The 15,986-nt window shown below is 37.2% G+C and overlaps 6 protein-coding genes across 6 annotated transcripts; 4 read left to right on the top strand and 2 right to left on the bottom strand.

Moving 5' to 3' along the window:
• The first annotated feature begins 180 nt into the window (after positions 1-180).
• On the top strand, positions 181-2,068 carry LOC17877880 (mitogen-activated protein kinase 14). Its single transcript, XM_006283892.2, has 3 exons — positions 181-340; positions 715-1,162; positions 1,254-2,068. The coding sequence occupies exons 2-3, from the start codon at positions 740-742 to the stop codon at positions 1,944-1,946; spliced, it is 1,116 nt and encodes a 371-aa protein (XP_006283954.1). The 5' UTR covers positions 181-340; positions 715-739; the 3' UTR covers positions 1,947-2,068.
• A 507-nt stretch (positions 2,069-2,575) lies between these two features.
• Positions 2,576-5,802, top strand: LOC17880705. Its single transcript, XM_023778628.1, has 16 exons — positions 2,576-2,704; positions 2,810-2,892; positions 3,049-3,087; positions 3,179-3,232; positions 3,309-3,383; positions 3,531-3,596; positions 3,682-3,724; positions 3,830-3,875; positions 3,971-4,064; positions 4,160-4,212; positions 4,289-4,476; positions 4,571-4,663; positions 4,796-4,862; positions 5,015-5,081; positions 5,163-5,216; positions 5,356-5,802. Exons 1-16 carry the CDS (start codon positions 2,638-2,640, stop codon positions 5,497-5,499), a joined length of 1,233 nt encoding a protein of 410 aa, XP_023634396.1. The 5' UTR covers positions 2,576-2,637; the 3' UTR covers positions 5,500-5,802.
• A 1,020-nt stretch (positions 5,803-6,822) lies between these two features.
• On the top strand, positions 6,823-8,311 carry LOC17879832 (peroxidase 49). Its single transcript, XM_006284030.2, has 4 exons — positions 6,823-7,089; positions 7,164-7,355; positions 7,437-7,602; positions 7,704-8,311. The coding sequence occupies exons 1-4, from the start codon at positions 6,868-6,870 to the stop codon at positions 8,114-8,116; spliced, it is 993 nt and encodes a 330-aa protein (XP_006284092.1). The 5' UTR covers positions 6,823-6,867; the 3' UTR covers positions 8,117-8,311.
• Positions 8,312-8,646: 335 nt separating this feature from the next.
• LOC17878918 (50S ribosomal protein L7/L12) lies at positions 8,647-10,038 on the top strand. The gene is made up of 2 exons (XM_006284557.2): positions 8,647-9,264; positions 9,733-10,038. The coding sequence occupies exon 1, from the start codon at positions 8,712-8,714 to the stop codon at positions 9,252-9,254; it is 543 nt and encodes a 180-aa protein (XP_006284619.1). The 5' UTR covers positions 8,647-8,711; the 3' UTR covers positions 9,255-9,264; positions 9,733-10,038.
• A 50-nt stretch (positions 10,039-10,088) lies between these two features.
• LOC17879861 (probable ubiquitin-conjugating enzyme E2 17) lies at positions 10,089-11,305 on the bottom strand. The gene is made up of 6 exons (XM_006284598.2): positions 11,106-11,305; positions 10,907-11,010; positions 10,721-10,823; positions 10,567-10,630; positions 10,380-10,468; positions 10,089-10,291 (listed from the first exon to the last, which is right to left on the bottom strand). The coding sequence occupies exons 1-6, from the start codon at positions 11,133-11,135 to the stop codon at positions 10,196-10,198; spliced, it is 486 nt and encodes a 161-aa protein (XP_006284660.1). The 5' UTR covers positions 11,136-11,305; the 3' UTR covers positions 10,089-10,195.
• Positions 11,306-12,185: 880 nt separating this feature from the next.
• LOC17880136 (D-2-hydroxyglutarate dehydrogenase, mitochondrial) lies at positions 12,186-15,942 on the bottom strand. Its single transcript, XM_006282792.2, has 15 exons — positions 15,757-15,942; positions 15,216-15,643; positions 15,002-15,049; positions 14,646-14,716; positions 14,394-14,512; positions 14,201-14,296; positions 13,988-14,097; positions 13,806-13,886; positions 13,618-13,715; positions 13,385-13,493; positions 13,201-13,306; positions 13,039-13,124; positions 12,842-12,967; positions 12,668-12,761; positions 12,186-12,513 (listed from the first exon to the last, which is right to left on the bottom strand). The coding sequence occupies exons 1-14, from the start codon at positions 15,860-15,862 to the stop codon at positions 12,669-12,671; spliced, it is 1,677 nt and encodes a 558-aa protein (XP_006282854.1). The 5' UTR covers positions 15,863-15,942; the 3' UTR covers positions 12,186-12,513; position 12,668.
• Between the last annotated feature and the right edge of the window lie 44 nt (positions 15,943-15,986).

A 15,986-nucleotide genomic window follows, 5' to 3' on the forward strand; every position in this document is an offset into this window, starting at 1 on the left:
CCACATTTCAAAATAATTACATATGACCATCTGCAATTGGCTGGTGATCCATCATTTATTTTTATATAATTTTCCAAAAATAGGAGTGCATACAAAAAAATGTTAAGTCTAAAATAAAATTTGATAATCACAAAATCGAATTACTAGAGCAATTAGAAAAGATTAACGTAAAGACTAGTCTTCTTCTCACTCTTGTAAAGCTTCTGGTATGGGGGCAGCTCACGATCTCTCTCTCTCTCTCTATCCAAATCTTTGCCTTGAATTTATCTGATCCATTATAATCTGTGGATAACGAATGACGAAGAACCCTTGTCCTCCTCTGATCCATCATTGCTGATAGGTATGGCTAATTGACGATATTCTTTTGATTTTTTATTTTTGTTTTGCTAGTTTACTTAATTCTTCAAGTGTTCTGATGATAATGACTCTTGACAAAAGTTCTCTTTTATTACTTTCTTGGTAGTAAGATTGATAGCTAAGTAAAGCCAAGATTTTTCTGGTTTGAATTTTTTTACTTTTCCAAGAGGAATAACGTAAGCGAGCAAAAAGCTCCACTTATTGTCGGGAAGCAAGCTTCGATTCTGTTGTTTCCTCCCAAAAAACAAAGTCAAAATTTTTCTATAAACCCGGTTCAATTCCATGGATTAGACCCCAAAAAACAAAAACGATGATTTCTAGATAACCTTTTCGATATCTCTACTCTATTTTTGTTAGGTGATTTTAGCAAAGAAGAAGAAGAATGGCGATGCTAGTTGATCCTCCAAATGGGATTAGACAAGAAGGGAAACATTACTACACGATGTGGCAAACATTATTCGAAATCGACACTAAGTATGTTCCGATCAAACCAATTGGAAGAGGAGCTTATGGTGTGGTTTGTTCTTCGATCAACATAGAGACCAATGAGAGAGTTGCCATTAAAAAGATCCACAATGTCTTTGAGAATCGCATTGATGCCTTGAGAACATTGAGAGAGCTCAAGCTTCTAAGGCATGTGAGACACGAAAACGTTATATCTCTTAAGGATGTTATGTTGCCTCCTCATAGGTATAGCTTCAAAGATGTTTACTTGGTCTATGAGCTTATGGATTCTGATTTGAATCAGATCATCAAATCCTCTCAGTCTCTTTCCGATGACCACTGCAAGTACTTCTTGTTTCAGGTACTTTGGTTGGTTACATTTCTCTGTTTTTTCTCTTTCTGTTAAGCTTTGGTTTGTTGACTGAGATTGTTGTGTTGTTTTGTGACTGTAGTTGCTAAAAGGGTTGAAGTATCTTCACTCAGCTAACATCCTTCACCGGGATTTGAAGCCTGGGAATCTCCTAGTGAATTCAAATTGTGACCTAAAGATTTGTGATTTTGGGCTTGCGAGAACAAGCCGAGCATTGATGACAGAGTATGTGGTCACACGTTGGTACCGAGCACCAGAGCTTCTTCTTTGCTGTGACAACTACGGAACCTCCATTGATGTTTGGTCGGTGGGATGCATATTCGCAGAGATCCTTGGAAGAAAACCGATATTCCCGGGAACGGAGTGCCTCAACCAGCTAAAGCTCATCATAAATGTTGTTGGTAGCCAACAAGACTGGGATCTCCAGTTCATAGATAACAAGAAAGCTAGGAGATTTGTAAAGTCTCTTCCTTTCTCAAAGGGTACTCACTTGTCTAGGATTTACCCGCACGCAAATCCTCTAGCTGTAGATTTGTTACAGAGGATGCTAGTGTTTGATCCAACCAAGAGGATCTCGGTCAGCGATGCGCTTTCACATCCTTACATGGCGGGGCTGTTGGAACCTGAATGCAATCCAAGGGAAAATGTTCCGGTGAGCTTGGATATTGATGAGAATATGGAAGAAAGCATGATCAGAGAGATGATGTGGGAAGAGATGCTTTATTATCTTCCCCAAGCTAAAAATTATGATTTCATGAAAAATAGAGCAAAGTAAAACCATCTCGTTTATAATTCTTAGTTTGTCGTGAGTTACTGAGTTTCTGTATTCGTCTTCCATGTGTTTTTCTTTGTGTGGAATGTTATGGATATCAAACGACCAAAGTGTTTCTACGACCATTAAGAATCTAAAGATAGACTAGACGGGAAACTTGGCACCGAGTAAACCTGCCTTGGGACTGGAATAATATAGCCAAAGAAGAAGAGTCTTGGAGTAGCTGTTACTGAAACATAAAAGAGGCAAGCACACAAAAGTTAATTATAAGACGTAGTTGAAGATCATCATCATAACATCATCCACCATCATTCCAGCCCAATTATTCTAGGCCATAAAAGCCCAATTAAAAGCCATTTATAAAGAACCCTTTCGCCATTCATTTATCCTAGGCCATAAAAGCCCAATTATAATCACCTCATCGAGCCCATAGCATATCACACACTTGAGTCTAGCGTAGAGTGTTATCATTGATGGGCCGAATTAAGTATAGATACCCTCTTTGATGACACGTTAGCATCAAAGTAGACTTTCGGTTATCAGATCATATAAGAACCTCATCAGAATTTTGGGTCGGTTATGTGATTTATACCGAATCGGTTTAATTAGATTCAACTCCCTTCGTATGAGAGAGAGAGACCTTGGGATTTAATTCGTCTCGACTCCGACGACGACCCAGTTGCAGGGATTAACTATGCTGATACTGAGGAAGTGCTCATCATCACGAGAGCACAGTTTCATTCTATTTCTCTTCATCTCCGGTAAGATCACCTGGTCTCATAATTTTTGCCCATTTCGTGATTTTTCTCTCTTTTCGATTTTTTTTGAGCTTTTGAGAAATTTTAATCTTTTGGCAAATGCTGCAGCTTTTGTAATTGGTGCTCAATCTGTACCCGTCCCTGATTCTAATTGCTACGCTCTTGACAATTCAAGTCGTCTTGTCGATTTTGTATCCTCTTTCTATTCTTGTGTTAAGAAGAAGCAAGCTTAGGATCATCAATTCTTGTGTAAAACAAGAGTAAAGGAGGCTTTTTTTTTTGTTGTTGCATTGGTTTTAATTTAGTGTCTTGTGAAGCTGCTTCCTTTAACTTGGATTTTTTATCAGAGCAGCTGGATCGGCCATCCATTTGAATATGATGGCAAGGTTGCTATATATCTTCTCATTTTATAACGTTGAGAGTTAGTTTTTAAGGACTTTGGGTTTTTGATTACGTCTCGTCTTTATATTGGTGTAGGAATTTGATCTTGTGGTTAGGTTTTGCAAGGATGTGGAAACAAGAGGCCAGGCGGTAAAGTTCTATGTCATCAAAAAGCTTTGTTCATCTCTAGATTCCACAAATTGAACTTTTTTGTGTGTGTGTGCAGGGATATGTTGATTTCGGACGATTTGACCCGTTAAGCTACTTTGTTTCTAGTTCTGGAAATTTTGATTTCGTTCAAGTAAGAGCTTTCTCTTCTTTACTCTGCTTTTTTGGGATATGACATCATAGTTGCTTTTTTGGGATATGACATCATAGTTACTTTTGGTTCTTCGAGACATGAATTCACTTGTGAATGTTTTGTTCGTGATCAATGACATACATATAGGGGTTTTACCATGGAGACCTCTCAAATTGTGAACAGAGTTATGACAAACTTGGACGTACAGCACAGGTTAGATATGTACACAATTGTCTTATTTTGGAAGGTTGTTAGTGCTTCTATTCTTTTGAGTATTTTTTTTCTATGTTTTGTTCAGGTCAATATTGTTTGTGGGAACTGTGGTGCTGAACGTTGTAAAGGTGTGTCTGCTTCTGTTTTTGTTCCATTACAGATGTTACTTTGAAATGCTTCTCGATTTGTTAATGTACTATCTAGTTCTCATTTATTCCTTTTCTCTATTTCAGGTGGACTTGGATGCATATGTAGTGTCACCCAAGATTCAACTTGCAGGTCTGTCTGCTACTTTATGTTTCTCTTATTATCCACGAATCTTGGTATAATCCATTTTTCTTACAATAAATTCCTGTTCTTTCCCACTGATCCAGAGTTACTGTCGAGTTGGCTATTCCATGTGAGAAACCTGGTCCGCGGGTGTTTAAAGGATTCACAGTCGGTTTGCATCCTCGCTCATGGGAAGTTGTAAGGAACAAGCAACCCCAATTTTCTGCTTACACCTTTTACCATACTGAACATAAACTTAAAATTTGATTCGGTTTTGGATCTTTGACCTGCAGATTTATAATGGGATGACACAGTTTGGATTTGATAAGCCCCGTCGTGAGTTTAGGTATGAAATCAAGAATTTTGTTTATCCATGTATTAGTTGCTGTGTATTTACATCCTGAAGTGTTTCTGATTTGTAGTTTCAAGACCGAGCAGACTCATCTTACTCTCTATATGACTGGAATTGCTTCTCTTTCAACATTGGTAGGGAAGCCTATCATCAAGGTTTTTCCAGAAAATGGTCTTGATGTTAAGATAGCTGGTTCTTCCTTGACTGGGAATCATCCAACAACCTTATCACCTTCAACTTTAGTACTGGACTGGAATTGTAATGAGTCTTGTTACCTTGCTTTTTGCATTGTGCCATTGATCTTTGCTACGAATTCTGTAACCTTGTGTTTTTTCTCCCCAAAATTTCAAAGGTGAAAAATCTCGGCGAACTCCATATGAAGTCAATGTCACCATCCCGGTGGATGGTTATGATCCTGTTCAGTTTTTCCTCACAAAACTCTGCGGTGAGCTTATTATACACTCGGCTTGATATCCACTATGCACTCCCCTTGAGCTGAATATTTCCATTGTTTGCTCACTCTCCAACTCTCTCTCTCTCTCTGACACATATGATTTTTGTTCCTAAATCATTTCAGAATACAACCAAGGTAATGAAGGAGGATCAGCGAAGGGATGGGCTATATTTGGAGTTTTTTCCTGCGTGTAAGTATACCTCACGCTCAGAATCTTACTAACATTTTACAACATAACCATATTTGTCTTGCACATAATGTTTTGTGATTTTATATGCCGGTCATATAACTGGAGAATTAATTACCTTAATTCTTGTGTTCTGGTCTGGTTCTTCTGATCAGATTCCTAGTTGCATCTATGCTTTTCTGCTGTGGAGGCTTTATTTACAAAACAAGAGTAGAACGTGTGGTAATCTTCAATCCATTCTTGATTCTCTAATTCTTCTCTCACGCTATATACACAATCACTGATATGTTCATATGGATGCAGCGTGGAATTGATGCATTGCCAGGGATGTCACTTCTATCGGGATTACTAGAAACTGTAAGTATTACGAGAAAACTCAAAGGATTCCATTTATGCAAAATCAAAGAGAAAATCACTGTTGGTCTTTGGTAATTTATGAATCTCGCTAAAGATGCAGTTTCTGTGTAAGATAATTGATTTTGGCCTTCATAAATAGGTGAGTGGAAGTGGACAAAGCTACTCAAGAACTGAAGATATCAACAATGCTTTTGCCAATGAAGTCTCATGGGACCGCTCTTCTGCATCCCCTACTCAAGTTACAACACAGAGACCAAGTGAAAGAACATATGGTGCGATCTAAAACTGTGAATTGCCTCACAAGGGGGACTTTTTCAAGCCAATGGTATGGCAAGCTGGTGATATGAAATTTGCGGGTTTTGCTATTTATGTTTAGGTTCTAGAAAGAGGGGAAAAAATTACAAGAATCAAAAAAAGTTAAAGGCTTTAACCTTGAGGTTGTTTTTAAGTGTAGATTCATGTGTTACAATCGAAAAAGACAAACAAAAGAAAAGGTGTTCTTTCTTTGCTTTGGTTACAAGAACAAGAGTGTGTTTGTAAAGTCAACAAAGATTGAAACTTTATAAGATAATTTTTTTTTGTCAAAGGAGTAGTTAGAATCTCTTCCTACTCTCTTATCTTTCTCACTACACAAAGACTTTGTCTACGCAAACATGTTCTATTAACCAAGTCCCTTGCAAAAAGTAAATATTTCTTTCTTTTGTTTTGCATTCCTCTTTAAGATTTAGTTAGGTCTAGGCTTTATATTATTTACTTTCTTAAAAATATACTCGGATTATTCTGTTCATACTTGGTTATCTCGCTTTTTTATCTTACTTCTACAAAAAGATATATACATTATCAGTAAAGATTAGTCTCTTAATTCTACCTTCGAGAAATAAAATCTCGATATTTCTTGATTAAACCAAGTGGGTTTACGATTCTGATCTTGAGTTATTATCATGTAACAGTAACTTTTCTCCATCTTACTTTACAGAAATCAGAATATTATTACATCAAATGTTTAAGGCATATTTTTACGGCTTTTAAGTTAGTGATTAGTACTTTAAATTGTCTACTAAATCGACACAATGACAAGCTTAAATTATCTTTGTAATTAGCCTTCTTAATTATTACAAATCTGTTTATTTTGTACTTTCTTAAATGTGCGTTTAATGAAAAGGTCTCAATAAACAAACAAAAGATATGGTGAAGCAAGAAAATTCCAATATTTTATTCAAAGTTCAAATTATTGTTATACGAGTCGTTAAAATATGGATGAAGATAAAAAGTCGCTATATATTAAAATCTTAAAAGCTTGCTTTGCTTTTGCCCCTCCAACTCCAAGTTTCCAAAGTCAAGTTAATTTAAATTATATCAATTTTAATTAACTAAACAAAAAAAAAGAGGTTAATTCGTCAAACTTAGCATGCAATGTTTGGTACCAAACACAAGCTTTAGTCACTTTTAATCTTCTTTTCTCAAATTAATCTTTTACATTGTTTACAATCTTCAGCTAATAGTCTAATACCAACTCCATCCATTTCCTCTTGCTCCTTCATCTTCAGAGCCGCTTTCCTATAAATACCTTCTTCTTCTCATCTTACTTCATATCACTCATCACCACAAAGTCTTCTAACTTACTCATCTTCTTACTGAAACTTGGAAAGTAATGGCAAGACTCGCAAGTTTTCTCCTTCTTTCTCTCCTTTGCTTTTTCCCTCTCTGCCTCTGCGACAAGAGCTATGGAGGAAAACTCTTCCCGGGTTATTACTCCCATTCATGTCCACAAGCCAGTGAGATCGTGAGATCAGTTGTGGCTAAAGCTGTTGCTAGAGAGACCCGTATGGCTGCTTCCTTGCTGAGACTTCATTTCCACGACTGTTTCGTTCAGGTTTGGTTAACTTCTTCTACGTTTCACCGTTTTTGTTTGTTTAACTTTTTGAACAAGGTATCTTTGAAATCCAGGGTTGTGATGGCTCTTTGCTTTTAGACAGCGGTGGGAGGATAGTGAGTGAGAAAAACTCAAACCCTAACAGCAAATCAGCTCGTGGTTTCGACGTAGTTGACCAAATCAAAGCTGAACTGGAGAGACAATGCCCTGGAATTGTTTCTTGCGCTGATGTTCTTACCTTAGCCGCTAGAGACTCCTCTGTTCTTGTAAGCCTCTTCCAATATAGTCTCTATGGTCTCGAACTAAATATGAAACATCAGCTAACTCGGTTTGGTTTTTTGGTGTAGACTGGTGGACCAAGCTGGGTGGTTCCATTGGGAAGAAGAGATTCGCGAAGTGCAAGCTTGAGTGGTTCTAACAACAACATCCCTGCACCAAACAACACTTTCAGTACCATTCTATCGAAGTTTAACCGTCAAGGACTCGACGTTACTGACCTTGTTGCTCTCTCCGGTAAGCTTTCGCCATTATACACACATAGAACAGAACTAAAAGTAACCGTATTATCCCTTACTTGCTTCTCAAGCCACCATACTTCTTAAATGTTATCACAGGTAGTCACACCATCGGATTCTCGAGATGCACGAGCTTCAGACAGAGGTTGTACAACCAGTCCGGAAACGGTCGTCCAGACATGACATTGGAACAATCTTTCGCTGCTAACTTACGCCAAAGGTGTCCAAGATCCGGCGGGGACCAAATTCTTTCGGTGTTGGACATTGTCAGCGCAGCGAGATTTGACAACAGCTATTTCAAGAACTTGATAGAGAACAAGGGTTTGTTGAATTCAGACCAGGTTTTGTTCAGCAGTAACGAGAAATCAAGAGAGCTTGTAAAGAAGTATGCAGAGGATCAAGGAGAGTTTTTTGAGCAATTTGCAGAATCGATGATCAAGATGGGAAATATCTCTCCTCTAACGGGTTCCAGTGGTGAAATCAGGAAAAATTGCAGGAAGATTAACTCTTGAGCTCCTGTTATAAGAGGAAACAAATAGATACAAAAATATATTCGGAAGAACTGTGTGACACTTGCTTTTTTACTTTTGGGTTGTCTTTTTTTTTTTGGGTTCTGTCATTTCAAGTTTTTATGTTGTTGTGTTGTTTTGCTTTGTATTAAGAGATAAGTTTGAGATTTGAATTTATCAAACCAATTAAACTTTTCATTCGCAATATATTTTAAGAAAGATATCAATCGTCATATTCCAAACTTTTTGAAAACGAACAAGTTTAAACAAAAACAACCAATCAAAAATATTAAACACAAGTTTCAATTAGTCACAAATTTTTTCTTTTTCCTTTTTGGGGTCAAACTGTCACAATTAAAAGTGTCGTTTTTTTTGCATTCGTTTCTGAAGTAGTTATTGGGCCTAACCCAACCTAATAATCTATGAATTTAGAAAAATAATAGTAATTTTTCGACCCATAAAGGCCCATTAAAATCACCTCAGGCGAGTTAGGGTTTATGCTTCTTCTCTAATTTGAGCTTCAGATGCTCTGACATGAATTCTCAACGAAGCTAAGCTAACACCAAACTGAATTCAGAGAGAGAGAGAGAGTGAAACGATGCAGAATCTGCGAATCATCTCCTCTCACTTCTCACGAGGTTTGAAATCCATCAATACACATCCAAGCTCCTTTCAATTGATTTCGATCCAATCTCGGAGCTATTCGTCTCCGGCGACGCAGTCGGAGAACGTCTCCAAAATCGTGAATGAGCTGTCGAATCTCACTCTTTTGGAAACAATGGACCTAAATGAGGTCCTTAGGCAGAAGCTAGGCGTCAGTGAGATGCCTGTGATGGCTGCGATGATGCCAGGGATGTCATTGCCGGGATCTGGAGCCGGTAAATCCTCCGCCGCCGGAGCAGGGACAGAGAAGAAGAAGGAAGCAAAGACTGCGTTCGATGTGATGCTTCAAGCGTACGAAACAGCGTCGAAGATTAAGGTGATTAAAGAAGTGAGAACGATTACGGATTTGGGGTTGAAGGAAGCGAAGGATTTGGTCGAGAAAGCGCCAACATTGTTGAAGAAAGGAGTTAGTAAGGAAGAAGCAGAGAAGATCATTGAGAAGTTGAAGGCTGTTGGAGCTAAAGTTGCTATGGAGTGACCATTCTTAGGTACCTCTATTGTAAATTCTTCAACTTTTTCGATTGCTCCGAAGCAGATGGATTATCTAATCTAGCTTTGCTTTGTTGGATTGTGGGAATAAACCCTCCTTTGAGATTGTGTGCTAAGAAGTATGGTGTTGAATTTGTAGTGCCTTATTAGGTATGAGAATTTGGAAAGGAACATTAGTTTGATTCTGGAATTGCATAAAGTTGCTTGCTTTTTTCTATGGGAAGTAAAAGCTCAGAGCTTGATGTTGAGTTTCATTAAGGGCCTTTGAAGTTTCTTTGTAAAAATGTACATAGCAAAAATGATGTTCAGTTGAAGAAATCTTGAGGAAGAGCAATTAGAATAGCTTTAATAGTCTATTGCATCAACAGATTTTTCGAGAAACAACAACTGTTATTACGCAATTGTAGCATCTGTATGATTTCTTTTCACCTTGATTCACATGCTGAAGCTTTAGTCTTGGGATGCAGGTGTTATTAAAATGGAACATGACAAGGAACAACTGAAGCTTCTGATGAGTAGTCCTTCCAAGTGTTTATTATTACAAAAGTAACATGTCATGGAAAGTCATCACCAGCTCTTTTCTTTAGAGGTAGAAACAGATTATTGTCTTCAATCAAATATACACGAAGGCTTGTTAGAAGCAAGCACAGTTCTCTTCTTTGGATCAATCATTCTCTCAATTCATTGTTTGTACTAACAGTTGTTGATGATCTCTTCTCGACAGAAGATCAGGCCATTTCTTTCATTTAATAATGAATTATGTTATTTCCAAACTATCAAGTTTATGCTCAACAGCTCAAGCTTTTTGTATGGTTAAATTGTAGAAAGTAGAAGCTGCTCTTGTTTTAAAGATAGCAACAGATCAAGAAATCGACCTGAGGATCATACAATTTGTTTCTAATCACAGTATTATAGGACACATAGGAGTTGTTATACTTTATCGTCATGGAAACGCCACCTAGTTTCTTTGGGAGATCTTCCATGTTTGCAGTTTTTCAAGTAATGGTCATTGTCTTTCGGCTTTTGCTGCAAGGAGAAAACAAGAAACGTCATAAGAAAAAAGATTATACTCTGGAAGCCTTCGAATGATGAGAATACGTAATCACACACAAACCTTCACGGATGAACTGGAGAGCATTGACAGAATGCTGAGACAGATGGAACTTAGCCTCATCGCTGGTGACCAAGAATCATACAGAACATCTGCATCATGAAACGTACATATTCTTGTCATTGGACTGGGAACGAAGGAGCAAAACGCAAGTGAGTCATTGTGTTTATGGGTTTTAGTATGTTCTTACCCAAACAAATGTGTCCATTGCTATAGATATGAGGATGAAGTGGAGCTGGATGCTGAAAGATGACCTGTTTATAGGTGAAACCATCGGGTTATGAGATTGGTGCGATGATTAGGAATCATCAAGTAGTAACAACAAAAGGAGTTTGAGGACGAACCTGTGGAGCTTCCATAGGATAATGCTCAGGGAACTCAACCTGAAGTTGGTAAGTTTCATTGGCATAAAGTGTTCCTGGAACTCCATGCACTTCGATGATCCATCTGTTCACACCAACAATTCATTCAACATTACATCACTGACAATCGATATTCAAAGCAAAAACAGCAGGAAAGCGGGATTATACCGTTGGAGATTATCAGAGACTCTGTGCTTGAAACCAGAAGGAGGATTGGTTTGCCACTCCATAAACTCTTTCTGCAACCGGTTCGTGGCGATTTTGGTCAGACCCTAACATAATAAGAACAAAAGAAAGATGATCAAACCAAAGGAAACAATCAAAAGTCTGAGGTATGTGATATTACTTAGAGAAGGAAGTAACCAACCTTGCGAGTTGATTCAGAAGAACTCGTCATCTGTGTTTGAAGTTCTTACAGTGAGTGAGAGAGAGAGAGGGAGAGAGATTGTGTGAGTTTTGTCTCCTTAGCCACCATATCCATGAGCTTTTTATAGTGTCTTATCATCTTCGGAGAGTGTCTAAAGCGTTTGGATCTATGTCCAGTCATCAACCCGGCGTCGTTTTATCGTGTCGGCTTTCTTTAATTCGGGACTTTCCACTTGTGTTGGAGACAACCGAATCTTCCTCCCTCGCCCTCACGATCATAATCAAACCAGTTAGGAATATTATCATAAATCTATTTTCAGAAAAACTATATTCCCTAAATTAAATTATCATACTATTATTATTCCCTGCGTTATGAAATTGATGCATGTATTTAAACTTAACGCTTCAACTTTTTCATAACTAACCTGATGCATGTATATATGTATCAACAAATTAAAACAAAATATTGATGCATGAATCAGGTAAAAATTGACCCGTAACATTGTCCTAATATATTTCCCGTTAATGGATACATCATTCATCGACGACGCCTTGGATTTTTTTATTGAGAATATATTTGCTTTCATTGTCTTTTGGCCTTTGTGAGTATACATAGTTACAAAAGTGTAAACTTGGTTCAATAATCAATTTTGACAAGTCATAATTACAATCATGATGTTGTTGTTGTATCATGTGTGCAATGGCTTAATCATCTTAAATCAAAACTTGTGCACATCTTTTTCCATGGAAACTATGGGCTACCTTTAGCCGATGGTGGATCTTATATTCGTATGTATCTAATAGTCCAACTTAGACCTCAGAGTAATATACTTGGCAGAACGTACACTAATTATAAATGAAATACATAGCTTCTCTCTTAAATTGGAGACATGTCAATCTGACTGGATAATATTCCGGTTTATCTTACGAATTAGGGTTCTCTTAGAGTATAAGACCTGTTAAAGAAAGGTTAACACATGAAGAAAACCCAAAGTTATGGTAGGATTATAAAAATTCAGTCGTTTGTGAACAAATCAAGAAAAAATCCATTATAAACGAAATTGCCAAGAATAGAAAGATATTATGTGAAACGTTCTTGAAAATGCTATTATGATAGATACTTATCTTTTCGAGTTTTGGTCCAAATACACTGCAAATTTTGACTTTAAATACACGTAATATCCATAGGTTTTGATTCTTTCTTATCCTTCGAGAATAAGATATTAAAACAAGGGGACAACAACAACAACAACAAGAAGAAGAAAGGAGAAGCATATACACTTTGGAGTTTAAAAGACTTTTAAATCAGCACTTGTTTTTCTTGTTCCTTTGCATCAATCATATTGCTCAAACTTGGCTGCTTATGTTCCAAATTCCTGTTTGAAGAATCATCTCATCACCACCTCCACCTTGCAATTCGCCGGAAAAGAATGTCAATGATTCCAAAGTAAAAGATGATGATTCTTCACTTTTGACGTTGGAAGAGCATTGATAGATGATCAAAAAGATAGATGCTTTCAATAATTTCGGTGCGTAATCATAAAGCATAATAATCTTTTTTACCTTAGTGAGAGAAGAGAGAGTGAGGAAGAACTTTGTATGGGTTGAGAATTCCCTTAGGGTCCAGCAACTTTTTTATCGAAGCCATTATTGCAACCTGCATATTTTATATTCCGGTAAGAATAGAATGACACGAAAGTTGTATACATAGTTCCATTTGTTCCTTTGTTAACTCACAGTTTCGGGTGTTTTGCTGTAGAAGATTTCATTAGCTTTCATTACACCTAATCCATGCTCTGCACTGATGCTTCCTCGGTGCTTTGATGTCCACTCATAGACATAAGGTTCTATCAAACCTAAAAGCTGCAAGGAAAGAGTGAATGACTTGATTATTTGAACTCATGGAATGTCTAATATCCATATTTGTATTTTACCTTATCGTTATATTCTGCGGCTGAGATGTTTAAATGTAGATTTCCGTCTCCAAGGTGACCATATCCCATAACATTTGCTAAGTCACCTGAAGCATAGGCATGAATTCATTGAATCTTTTGGTTTCAAGTAACTAGGAAACAGTGCAATGACATATGTCTCACCTAATCTCCCTCGAAGATCGTTGACAATATTGTAAATTTCTTCAACTGGTAAGGATAAGTCATACTTGTAAACAGCTCCTGCTTTCTGTAACGCCTCTGTTATACCCTGCAGGGTAATAATTGTTAAATGATTCGCCGTGTAGCATCAAGATTTCTCAGGGGAAATAACTCATAAATGTTTTACCTCTCGTATGCGCCAAAATGAGGAAGCTTGGTTAATATCTTGAGCGATTACACCATCAGAAACTAAACCTTTTTCCAGTGACTTTAACAGGAAAGCTTCAAGCTTCTCCCTGCATTAGTATTTCAACCAGGAAAAAACTCTCTCAAGGGATCTGAATACTTGGAAGAGAGCCTCATTTCAATGTTACCGGAAATTTGTGAAAGTCCCAAGACAGACCAGAAAATTATTTCTACCTATCATTAGTTTCATCACTCCCTGTTGTCTCTATCAGAATATAAAAGTTCTCTGTAGAGGAAACTGGATTACGCACACCGTCTAGGTGGTTCAGTACCTGTCGAATGAAACGAAAGAATTTAGCAAAAATCAAAGACTTGTACACAAGATAAAGTATCTGGAATGCAAACAGTTCCTAAAAGCTTACCAAATCCATGGAATTGTTATCAAGAAACTCGTAAGCGGATAGTATTTCTCCAAGATTTCTCTTTGCTTCAACAAGAAGTTTCTGGAAGAAAAAAAGACAACATAATGAGAAAAAATAGTTCACACTTCACACGCTATCTCCTCTGTAGAGAGAATGGAATTACAGAGGCTATTGTCTTAAACCTGGCAGCTGAGATAATCTTTGCACGCAATGAAGGCTAAATTTACAGAAGACAATTTTGGTTGTGTTAAAATAGAAACTTTAGTTACAATACCTAGTGACCCTTCACTTCCTGTGGAAACCAGTAAAGAGAAAATTCAAGATGTTTTAGTCTCTTTTGGTAATCAAGTGACATTGAAATAATAGTACAAGCACAACATAATGATAATACCTACCGATAAACAAATGTTTTAAGTCATACCCAGTATTATCTTTGCGTAAAGTTCCAAGCATGTCAAGTACATTGCCATTTGCGGTGACAGCTTCTAGACCTGAGATGGTTAGCAAACAAAGATGATGAAGATGAAACTCAAAATGTATTTTAGATGGACTGAAAATGCCTAGACGTCTAGGCCTATGATCATTTACCCAGAACGGTTCCATGAAGTGAGCCATAGCGAATAAGGCGCAAACCACCAGCATTAGTTGAAACGTTTCCACCAATATGACAGCTTCCTTTTGCACCTAAGTCCAGAGGCATAATAAAACTGAGAAAACAAAAAGCTTATGTTGCTATATCTGACAAAAAAAACGAGCTAGTTGAGTAATAATTGGACATTCCTTCTTTTAAATTTAAGTTCATTGTTAGTAAAATAGGGTAAGAAGACATGGTAAAATTACCCTTTCGTGTCAAGAAAAGTTGCCAGATTTTCCAAAATACATCCTGCTTCACATACCAAGACACCACTGACCTGAACAGAGAGCATTGTATCATCATCATCAAGTATGTAATTACATTACTTTAACTAGTAAGAAAAGTTGTGTCAGAACAGCCTAATCCTTGATTTTTTCTGCATGAATGAGACTATTGGAACAGCTAGCTAAGAAGCAAGTGACACTAGAACAGAAGATTGTAATCTCCATTGAACTGAACAGCTCACACACAGTTTCAATTTAATTTTTATATAGTTACTTCCCATAAATAAGAGGAAAAATACAGGAGCATTAGTTGTTCTGAATATAATATTGCCAGTTACCTCATCAAAAGCTAAGACTTTATTCATCAAACCAACGTTGATGATCACCTGCAAAGATACCACAAAATTTGTCACATTTATGATCGAAAATAATATATTTTTCTTCTGTTCATACCTCTCACATTCCTGAAAAGTTCTTTTGCTAGCTTTAAACTAACCAAGCCAACAGTTAAATCATAACCAACCAACATCAGTCGATAAAAAAGTACTGAACCTCGTCAAAGACAGGCACACTTCCACCAACAAGACCAGTATTACCCCCTTGAGGAACAACAGCTAAACGTCTCGAATCACAATACTGAAGTATCTGAGACACCTCTTCCGTATTCTTAGGCAAGAGCATCAGCTTACTAGATCCTTTGTACTTTTGCATCCAATCTGTATTTGCAGTCTCAAGCCTCTCTTCATCTTCAACCACGTTTCTGTCACCTAGTATCTCCTTGAAATAGCTAACATCCTTCGAATCCAAGGACGAAAACAGAGGGTTTCTCTGAATTTTTGAAGCTGATGATGATCCAAAACACTTATACTGCTGCAGCATCCCCAAATTTCTACCAAGACATCCATGATGAAGCTCAGTGTTATAGTTCCCAACGTTGGACTCAAAATGCTTGCCTTTTGTCTCGTAGTGATTTACAAAGCCTAATCCCATAAATCAAACAATAAATCAAAAAATTTTAGTTTCTAAAGCAAAGTCAATTATTTTTCCATCTCTCAATCTAAATAGAAAAGTCAAAGTGGAAATGAAATCAAACCTGACACAGAACGGGACAGTGAGTCCTTGTTTGGTCGGAGATTAATTAGGGATTTAGAGCCATATCTTATCAACTCTCCCGATCTTCTCAATTTCTGCATCATCATTCTTCTACAGTTCTACTCCTCCACGGCTCTTTCTTCTCTTCTTCGTCGTTCTTACCAATATGTTCGTTACAGTTATAAAATAAAATAAGGCTAAGAGAATATCAATCATACCCCTGACCTTGCG

This window comes from Capsella rubella, unplaced genomic scaffold (genome assembly GCF_000375325.1).
Source record: "Capsella rubella cultivar Monte Gargano unplaced genomic scaffold, Caprub1_0 scaffold_7, whole genome shotgun sequence".
NCBI lineage: Eukaryota > Viridiplantae > Streptophyta > Magnoliopsida > Brassicales > Brassicaceae > Capsella > Capsella rubella.